This window comes from Urocitellus parryii, chromosome 5 (genome assembly GCF_045843805.1).
Source record: "Urocitellus parryii isolate mUroPar1 chromosome 5, mUroPar1.hap1, whole genome shotgun sequence".
NCBI classification, from domain to species: domain Eukaryota; kingdom Metazoa; phylum Chordata; class Mammalia; order Rodentia; family Sciuridae; genus Urocitellus; species Urocitellus parryii.
Genome location: NC_135535.1, coordinates 20,503,146 through 20,514,057, shown reverse-complemented (window position 1 = coordinate 20,514,057; position 10,912 = coordinate 20,503,146). Strand labels below are relative to the sequence as shown.

General features: G+C 38.9%; 1 protein-coding gene across 2 annotated transcripts in view; it reads left to right on the top strand.

Moving 5' to 3' along the window:
* Nucleotides 1-2,311: 2,311 nt before the first annotated feature.
* Nucleotides 2,312-10,912, top strand: part of Slc17a8 (solute carrier family 17 member 8) — a 47,439-nt gene continuing 38,838 nt past the window's right edge. For both annotated transcript variants that reach the window (XM_026398018.2, XM_026398009.1), the window contains exon 1: nucleotides 2,312-2,412. In XM_026398018.2, coding sequence (XP_026253803.1) covers nucleotides 2,312-2,412 — 101 coding nt within the window. The remainder of the gene's footprint in view (nucleotides 2,413-10,912) is intronic.

Here is a 10,912-nt window from a genome sequence, read left to right as displayed (position 1 = left end):
TTTAAAATGTTCAAAATATTTTAATAAAAATTTCATCAACAAATTTGGATGGTTAGTAAGCATATGGAAATACAGTCAAAGTAGTCATCAGGCAAATGCAAATTAAAACCATAGTGAGATGTCATTATCACACCCACTAGGGTATACTAAAAATGACAGAAAACAAATATCAAAGATGTGGAGAAATGGGAACCTTCATACATGCTGGTGGAAATGCAAAATAGTGCAGCCACTTTGGCAAATAATTTGGCAGTTTCTTAAAAAGTTAAATATATATTTACAATATTTTCCAGAAATTCCAATCCTAGCTATTTACTCGAAGAGAAATGAAAGCATATGTCCCCATTAAAAACTTGGATGCAAATGTTCACCACAGCTTTTTTTTTTAATTCATTTAGTTATCAGAGAAGCCAGCTACAAGAGACCATATATTACGTAGTAGTATTTATATGAAATGGCCAGAAAAGGCAAATCTATCGAGACAGAAAGTAGATTAGTGGTTGCCTGGGGCAAGTTAAGGGGTAGTAAATGGAATGGATGGTGAATATACAATATCTTATTAGGGTGATAGAAATGTTCTCAAAGTGCTTCATGGTTATGACTGTACAGCTTGGTAAATTTATGAAGAATTATTTGAATTGTCTGCTCGAAATAATTATATGAAATGCAAAATATACTTCAGTAAAGTGATGGTAGGTAAGAAGGAGGGAGGAGAGAGGGAGGGAGGAAGAGAGAAAGAAAGAAAGAAAAAAAGAAAACAAGGAGTTTTAGATCTGAAACCTGGCTTGCTACTTCCTGGTTGTGTGATCTCCGACAAGTCTGATTTCTCTTTGCCTCAGTTTCTTGTCAATTAATTTGAGGGAAATAAAAAGTTATGGACTACAAATCAACCTTAAGAAGGTTGTGTTAATACTTTAATATTGGACCATGGAAAGAGCTCAGTAGGCACAGCACATGATTCTCATTGGGGCGGGGGTGGAGCATTGGAGCTTCTTAGATAAAAGGCTGTTTCTTCCTGGCAGGATCATTGATGGAGCCTTCACTCTACAGCCCATATATGTGGGAGCAACCTGATATTTCAACTCCAGTCCAGTAGCTATTTATATAGGTTACCAGCCAGGTCTTGCCAGAGCCAAGGACAGGAGATTTGCAGGTGCAGGGGAGGGACACCTCACCTTGTCTATGAGGCTTTGAAGAGGAAGCTATATTTCTGTGAGACTTGAAAATCTCTAGAGGCTACCCAGTCGGAGGGGGAAGAGGGTTCACCAAGGCAGGGGTATAGCTTAAGAAACCTGACGGGCAACAGGGAACTTGCTAAGTTCAATGAAGTTGTGCTACTGAGAGCAGAGGGACAAGAAAAAAGGCTTAGGGTTCCATGGAGGGGCCTTAGGTGCTATGAGAAGGGTTTATTTATAAGGAGGACAATGAGGAGCCAATGCTTAATTCTAAGCAGATCTCAGATCTCTCAATCACATGGTCTAATGGCATCTTTGTGCCACACCTTGAGAGAATCTGCTCTGTTGAGGAGCAAATAAATGTCCCCTAGATGGTTGTGGCTTGGGGTTTGCATTCACCCTACTCAAGTGCCAGTGCTCCTCCAGGGACCACATCCATGCTAGTGCCCGGCTGAGAACAGTTTCATAGCTCCCACAAGGAGAATAAAAGTCATGAAGTGGTGGCTGGGAGCCTGTCTGCAATGCCAGACTTCAGAAAAGCAGAGGACTTTTAAATGTTTCATAAACTTCACTGTGGGTGCCTGCTCTGGCTGAGAGCCCATTAATAAGCCCGGGTGGCGGAGGGGCAGGTGTCGTGCTGGTTACTATAGCATTACCTGGGGAAGGATCACTCGGAGAGAGCCACAGCCAAGCTGGAGAGAAGCAGGAGGGGCCGGAGCCCAACCACAGATGCTGCTGCCCGTCTGGGGACCCCTTGTAGGCTGGAGCCCACGTTAGCTTCTCCAGCTGCAGCCAGGGAGGGAGAGAGGCTGCGCTCAGTTTGAGTGGCTGCCTGAGACAGCGGCCACAGGCTGCTGCTGAGCTTGTAGCTTTTGCAAGGGGCTGAATTCCCAGCTAGAAACCCCTGGGCCTCCTTTTTTTTTTTTTTAAGTTGTGGAGGGAGAGGAGAGGGTTGTCTCTGCTCGGAGAATCTGGGTTGGGTTTCATCTTCTTTTTGATTTTAAGTAGTTCCCTCTATGAGAACTGACTTCCAGGTGTTCATCAAGTGAAACTAGTGCTCCGTACGCTAGAAATGAGAAAGGATGACAATTTCTGAGACTGACTATTAACGGCTCATAGGTGCCCCCCAATTCAAAATGCCTTTTAAAGTATTTGATACCTTCAAAGAAAAAATTTTGAAACCTGGAAAGGAAGGAGTGAAGAATGCTGTGGGAGATTCGCTGGGGATTTTACAAAGGTAAAGTTTGAATGTAAACTTTAGGTTTATTTCTGAGTAGCATCACACTGAGTAAACCACATTTTAATGAGGAGGAGGTGGGTCAGATTTGATGGCTTCTGGACCCCTCTTCTAGAATCAATATTCTGTGGCAGAAAGGGAGTGTGAGAGATGCATGAAAAGTATTGGGTTGAATTAGGAAATATCAAGACAAGAATTGTTTATCCAGCAGGATTAGCACTTACTGGTAATGGTAATGTTACATATGGTATGTTTGGCATTGAATCAGGGAGACAATATTTCATGTTAATTCAGTGGTAATAACAATTGTAAATTATGCTTTGAGCTGAAATACATTGTTTTCCACTATACATGAAAATTAAATATTTGTAATTTTGTTAGCTTGTTATAGAAAATATGTAAAGTGGTTCCTGATTGTATAGTTTTCAAAGAGAAAGACAGTTACACAGTAGTTTGAAGAAGGTCACTTAAAAGATTAATATTCATTAAAGCAGAAGATCTTACATGTAGCAGTGGGAAATGTTCAGTACTATCATATAATTGAACGAGATTTTAGTCCACACCCAAAGTAAATATTTTTAAAGGAAAATATATTATTATTGGCATGAGCATTTTCCATAAGTGGGTGAATTGATATGACATTTTAATTTGTTAAATTTTATAGATGTAGTAAATGTCATCTCAGGTTTTATAGATGAATTAGTCAGTAGTCCTTATGTGTAAAGTAGAATGACTCCTTCATCTCTCTGATATAAGTATATGTGAGAAGTACCCTTTATAAGCTTTTTATGTGTTTGAGTAATTATTTCTAATCCTGGTGAAGGAAAATGTCACTGGGCATTTCCTTTTAACTTTTCTATGTTCTCTCTTAAATTTAAAAACTTTTACATTTAAAAAGGATTATTTCTCAGCAACCTATTTCTGAGATTGTATGTTTTGTGTTTTATAACATACATGCTCCTGTTGGAGTTAAATATTTCACTGTATCACTCTTGATGAGCTTTGGTAAGAAGAGAATGACGTTGGGTTCATTAGACTTTAGTAATTAAAAACAAAAAGACTTTGATCAGCTACGCAGCATTATCACATAGAGGTGAAAACCTCGCTCAGTGACTGTACCACAAACCAATCAAATATAGAAGATGATTATAATAACATTTTTTAAAAGAGTGCTTTATCCTTCTGTTGAACACTCCCCAGGTAACATCTTATTGTGTGGCTTTCACTTGATTAGAAATGCAAAAAGAAGGCACAATGGCTTAATTGGCTTATTCAAACAATGACAAAGGAATCTGGCAGAGTCAGGAATAAAAACCATGATTTGCCAGACAAACCCCTAAAACAAAAAAATTTAGTAATTTTCTTTTGAAACTGCAGTTTAATTGCTTTTTTGAAGTTTAATTACTTTTTAAAATAGAAGATTTACCTAAGCACTGGTTTTACTATGTTTGATTAGATAATTTACACAAAGATGTCTGTTTACCAAATAGATTTGCTTAGGGGATATAACAAAATTAGTAATTTCCAAGTTGTGTGACCTCAGCCCAAAATCGAGCTATGTGTCTAGGTTCTTTGAGCAGTTTCCTCTGAATTGCATCACAGGACAATAAAAGAAGTGACTAGCAAAATGCTGAGGCAGAGAAGGCACTGAACACTAAATGAAGGCTAGATATTGTCGTTGCTGTAGTAATTATGGAATGACTTTAGAGAAAAACAAAGCTGAACCAGAATCTTTTCTTTTAGTAATCTCTAGGTAGAAATTATCAGCTGAGGAAGGAAAAATAGACATTACTTGACCAGCCATCCAAGTTGATCCTCAGTTCTAGTGGTATTTTAGCAGACCACCACCATTCGCTGTACCCTGCATTTGGTGTGAATTTTAAGTCTTTAAGATAATTACATGCAAAGTGCCCTGCCAAGTGGGATTTTCCACTTTACCTCTTTGATTTTCACATAAGACCAGTTGACAGAATCCAATGTTCAAAACAAACAAATCACCACCACCACCAACAACAACAACATCAGCAACAACAAAAAAAAAACCCACAAAGAACTGTTTCCTGATTTGTATGGGGTGATCACAGTCAGGCATTGTTAGCTTTCCTGAAGAAAAGTCATTGATAAGAAGCAATTGAACAAGCAATCAGCTAAAGGCCCAGTAATAGTTCAGAAGTATAGGATAATATTCCAAAGTGTAGTATTAGAATACATAGATGACACAGAAGGCATTGAACCTGGAAATGAATGCCCATAAATGGACTTGCAGATTTGTTCAACTTCAATGACAATATGGATAAATTTTGATTGCTTATGTGTGAAAAATAATAATGGCAAAAACATAGCATGATACAGACACTGTAATCCATTTAATTCTGTTAAAAACCCCACGAAGATAGGACTATTATAATTTTATAGATGAGGAAACCAAGATACAGAGAGGTTAAGTAACTTGTGCAAGGTCACGGGGCTTGTAAACTGCAGAGCTGGGTTTCAAACCAGATGTTCTATGCCCATATTTTTTTTAGTTTATTTTTCACTGACAAATAATAATTGCATATATTTATGGAATAGAGTGATAATTTCATACAATGTTAAATGATGAAATCAGGGCAATTAGCATTTCCATCTCCTTAAACATTTATAATGTCTTTGTATTGGAGTCTTTGAATTCCTCTCTTCTAGCTCTTAAAAACATACATACATACATATATATAAATATATATATATATATATTGTGTGTGTGTGTGTGTGTGGTGTTGTTGTTGTTGTAGATGGACACAATACCTTCATTTTATTTATTTATTTTTGTATGGTGCTGAGGATCAAACCCAGTGCCTCACACGTGCTAGGCAAGCACTGTACCACTGAGCCATAACCCCAGCCCTCTCACCTCTAGTTCTTTATAAATATGTACTAAGTTGTTGTAAACTGTGACCCTCTACTATGCTGTAGAATACTAGAACTAATTCCTCCTATCTAATGTATTTTAGTACTGATTATCCAACTATTTCCCCTTTCCCTTTCCTTCCTAGCTTCTAGTGACTATTGTTCTCCCCTGTACTTCTGTGAAATCAATTTTAAGCTTCTGCATATGAGTGATATCATGTAGCATTTGTCTTTTGGTGCCTGGTTCGTTTATTTATAATGCCTTCCAGTTCCATCCACATTGCTGCAAATATCTATGCCTGTATTCTTCATTTCCATCATACTACCTCTCTAATCAAGTGTCTTTCCTCTTTCCATTTTGAGATTAAGTTACTTGTTTAGGTTCAGGGAGTTACTTGGACTGCATTATAGCAGCCACTGCTAAACCTGGTGGGCTTTTCTTCTAATTGAAGAAATATTACAATTGAAGCCTTTCCTCAAGGAAGGCCAAGATGGAGTCTGATCTCTTTAAAGTATGATCGTCTTCCCTTTAAAGAGATGGAGCTAGTCCCCACATTGTGTTGGCCCTCCGCATTCAGCAGTTGTGTGTTAAAACCTCCCCCATGGTTTCCCACTTCACTCTCAAGCCAGTGTCCTTTTATCTGGTCTGTAGGACTTTGAGAAGTCTCTGACTTCATCTTTGACAGTCTTTTCCTGCTTCACTCCACTTTGTACTCATGTTTCCTCACTCTTATTGAAACTCCCCACACCCATGTCTGATTGGGAAGGTTAAGTAACTGTGTATAGCCTTCATCTCTGACACCATGGTTACTTCATTGCTGAGTCTACTACTGTCGACACTGGGTGGTTAAGGACAGAATTGGCTAACCTCAACTGGCCAAGTCAGCCTGTCCAAGTCACCCTGTATCGTGTAGTACCTCTTTCAAGTGGACACTGTGTGGCCTATGTTGCTGTGCAACCTAAAGATCTCACACTTTATGTCCATTCTTACTGGTTGATCCACATGTTTCTTCCCCAGAACTCCTTCTCAGTCTTCCAATATTGCCCTTTATAGACTCTGTCGTGCCAGCTAAGCCATCACCACTGCCTACGAATCCACACCTATAATTATCTTGTAATGTTTCCCTTTCCATACAAAATAGATGGTCAGGTGACTGCTCAAAACTCTGCCTGTTGGAAAGATGTCTCTTTATGGCTTTCTTTAAAGGCTACCCCTGAGTGGGGTTTTCATGCAGCAGCAGTCCATTTTAACTGGTTCTGACTTAACAAACTGACCATCTGTGAATCACACTCAGTTTTTTTTTCTTTTCACTTCGTCATTTGTTCAAAGGTGTGAACTGATGGAGAGTCATTGGTACAGAGTCATTGGTGCAAGAGTTAAAGGTCACCTGGGAGTCTATACCCTCTGACATAGGCTTTATGATGCTCTATTGCCCTGCTTGTGTTTGACCCCAGATGTAATGTGCATTATGACTTGGTAGGTTTGACGGTACCCAGCTCATATTAGGTAGTTTTGGCAACATGATCTTTTGATAGTCTATGGTCAGATGTTCCATCTTTACCAGGGTTCAGTAACGTGCCAGGAGTTATGTTTTGTATGTTGGGTATTGCTCTACTATAGATGGCATGGCCTTGTTCCAGAATTTATGCTATGTTTCTTCTATTAGGTTTTACCAGAAACCTCAAGTGGTGTTTTTTCCTATACAGATTCCTGTGTACCAGAAGTATGCTAGATAGCATGGCCCTAGTGGCAAGATTGCTCTTACTTCGGCCTGGACATGCTGAGAAACACTTTCTTTTCTTTTCTTTTTTTTTTTTTTTTGGTACCGGGGATTGAACTCAGGGACACTTGACCACTAAGCCACATCCCAACCCTATTTTATATTTTATTTAGAGACAGGGTCTCACTGAGTTGCTTAGTACCTCGCTATTGTTGAGACTGACTTTGAACTTGTGATCCTCCTGCCTCAGCCTCCTGAGCTGCTGGGATTATAGGCTTGTGTCACTGTGCCCAGCCAGGAACACTTTCTTGCTTTTGGATCTCATTAATAAAAACTAGCATCCTTTAATGTCATGGAACAAATGGGTTACAATATTATTTCTAAATGTTGGAAATAATTAGTTATTTCTAAATTTACTGCTTCCCAAACTCAAGTATACCAAGTATCGTGCTTCCATCTTAGTGGTGGAAAGTACAAAGTGCAGTGACTTTTCCTTTACTTTATTTCTTAAAAAATTTTTTATATATATATTTTAGTTATAGATGGACATAATACCTTTATTTATTTTTATGTGGTGCTGAGGATTGAACCCAGTGCCTCACACATGCTAGGCAAGGGTTCTACCTCTGGGCCACAACCCTAGACCCAACTTTTCCTTTACTTTGGAGGAAATGACCCAAACCATTAGGCTTCCCTCTGGAACTTGTTTTTTTACTGAGACATCAAGAGACTTGTTACTTTTTGCTTATGAGGTCTAAACAACATGTTGGTCACAATAGATCAGTGTGATGTTCTGCAAAAGGTCCAGAAGATCTCTCTGACTATAATAGAGAACAAGACCATGAATATATATAAGCAATATTCATAATAATGCTGGTGTAAACTTCTGATTCTCTTTTATAATGAATATGAAAAGAATGCACTACACTAGATCTAGAGAGGCAAGCTATGTACCGAAGTTTGTGGTAGTCCACTATCATCTGCCATGATCAATTTTTTTTTTTTTTTGGTAGGAGACAGACTGGTGAATTAAATGGAAATATAATGAGGACTACCACTTCTTGCAACCTTTAAGCTTCTAAAACTTTCTAGCTAATCTCTGTCATTCTGTATAATGTGACCCTGTTTTTGATTTATCATCTCACACAGGGATGGCAGTTTCAAGGATTTCCCTTTGGCTTTTTGTACTACAACAGCTCTTATTAAGTTAAGGAACCAGTATAAGTTTTTTTCCCCCCAAAATGCTACGTGCCTCCATTCTAATTATGTATGTGTAAATTATACCTGGGGAAATGACCCCTGGGTAGGTCCTTGGACTAAGTGAACACGCTTTGATATAGACTTGGGCCAGGCCCATTTATTGCTTAAATCTTATGAACCCCATTCTAACAAGAGGGACATGATGGTGCTGTGGACCCTGGATTACCAACATCAACTTGCCCCTTTACCCAACAGTCTTAAAAAAAAAATCAAGGTATTCCTTTTTATCCACTATATGTTTTCCAATGGCTATAGATTTCTTTGGGGAAAGGGCTGAGAGAACCCTTCTATATGCCCTTCTGTGGATTACAGTTTCCTTTGTCGTGGAGACCCAGTTTCTTCAATCAATGGATTCTGGTCTAGAACCTCAACAAGAGAGTATGACTTTTCATTGGTATAACCAACCTTAGCCTATATCTCCTACTTCAATTCTTGAAACTTTTCTCATTATATATAAGCAATATCCTTGCTGGCTGCTCATTTATTTTGTCCTAAGAGCATCATGTCATCTGTGAGATTCCACTGGATCAGGATCCCAATTGTCACTGCACATCTGCTGCCCTTGCCTAGGATAGTGAAGTGCCTCTACTGGCCTCTAGTGTTCCAGGATCCTATCAACTCAGTTGCCACTAGTTTTACCATGAAACCCATCTTGCGGAAGACAGCAGCCTCTGATCTTCCCAGTGTGGCTGGTGCCCCATCACCGCAGCATTCCTTATTATCTTAGTAAAGGGAGTATCAAGCTGAGTAGATCATGACCTGATTTCACTGTGTCCCCACTTCAGGTGTTCACTCAGAAGGGGAAGTCACTGACAGTCAAATCTACTTTGAGATGTGGTCATCTCATTTTCACAGGAAACCCTCAAGTTATTTTTTAAATAATGTTATAGCGGCTATAGCCTGTATTTCTAAGCAAAATGCAATAATGACTAGAAATCAGTATGCAATTGAATTTCAAAAAGTAATCAGATTCCTCTTGATGTGTATTTTGTTATGCTTTTAGGAGCCACATTAGCACCTTACTAGATAATTTTTTCTAGCCTTTGCCAGGATGTTAAATATTGTGTCATAGGACAATGCCCCCAGATTAGTTTCCTAGGGATGCTGTAACAAGGTGCCACAAACTGAGTGTCTTAAAACATGAGAAATTTATTTTCTCACAATTCTGGAGGCTCAAGTCCAAAATCAAGGTATTTACAGGGAAATGCTCTCTCTGAAGGAGATATCATCCTTGCCTCTTCCACTTTCTGAGATTGCTGGTAATCCTTGACATTTCTTGACTTGTAGACGTGTCCATCAAATCCCCATCTTTTTTTTTTAACTAAAAAAAAAGAACAAATAAAAAGCTTTTTTATTTGTTCTTTTTTAGTTATACATGACAGTAGGATATAATATGTACTTCTGTGAAGTGTCTGTTCAGTTCCTTTGTCCATTGACTGACTGGGTTATTTTTATGTGTGTGTTTGTGTTTAGTTTTTTGAATTCTTTATATATCCCGGAGATTAATGCACTATCTGAGGTGCAAGTGCAAAGATTTTTCTCCCATTCTGTAGGCTCTCTCTTCACGTTCTTGCAAATCCCTGTTTTTATTGTTACATGGACTTCTCTCCTATATCTCTGTGTCTGTGTTCAAATTCCTCTCTTCTTACAGGGACACCAGTCATTCTAATCTAGTGCGACCTCATTTTAATAAGATTATATCCACAAAGATTACATTTCCAAATAAGGTCCAAGTCACAGGTATTATGGGTCAGGATCTCAACATATCTTTTTGGAGGACATGATTTAATCTGCTTCTCCATATTAACAAACTATCCTGCTATGGTTTTGATACAGTTTGAATGTGTCCCTTAAGGCTTCAGGTGTTAAAATATAATCCTCATTGTGAGGTATTAAGAGGGTATAAATTTAATCTGACTATGGTATTTAGCCTTTCAGAGGTGTTCAGTATAAATAAAGTCCTTAGTGTGGAGCCAGGTAGCTTTATAAGAAGAGGGAGAGAGACCAGAGAGAGAATGATCAGATGGCTTTGTAAGAAGAGGGAGAGAGACCAGACAGAGAGATATACAGACATGAATGCACATTCCCTATGTCTTGAAATGTGATGTCTTGGACTTTGCCAGTAGAAGACCATCATTTGATGTGACCCCTTGACCTTGGACCTCCAGAACCAAAAGCTTAACTAAACCTCTTTCTTTATAGCTCAGACATTTTGTGGTATCATGTTATTGGCAATAGAAAACAGACTAAGACATTTCCCTTATCCAACTGTACTACTTTACCTCTCCCAAATCCAGCACATTCAGAATTCAGTCCCAGGCATATGTTCCAGTTTCTAAAATGTCAGTCAGATCCTCCTCTGATCCATGCAGGGATTCAATTCTGGTAATTGGTCTGATGGCTAGAAGGGAAGGTGGAAAATAGATCCTGAAGAGCTCTAGAAGCTATGAATAGTCCACCTTCTCCTCCAGTGACCTGCTCACAGTCCTCATTGCCAGCCAGTTAGTGAGCATCAAACTGAGATCTCATTTTGGAGTCTGTTTCCAAGGACTCCCCACCTAAGGGGTTAGTGCAAGAATCAAGATCCAGGATCTCTGAGCTTTTAAACCCTCATCCTTTCTTCTAGCCTGGGG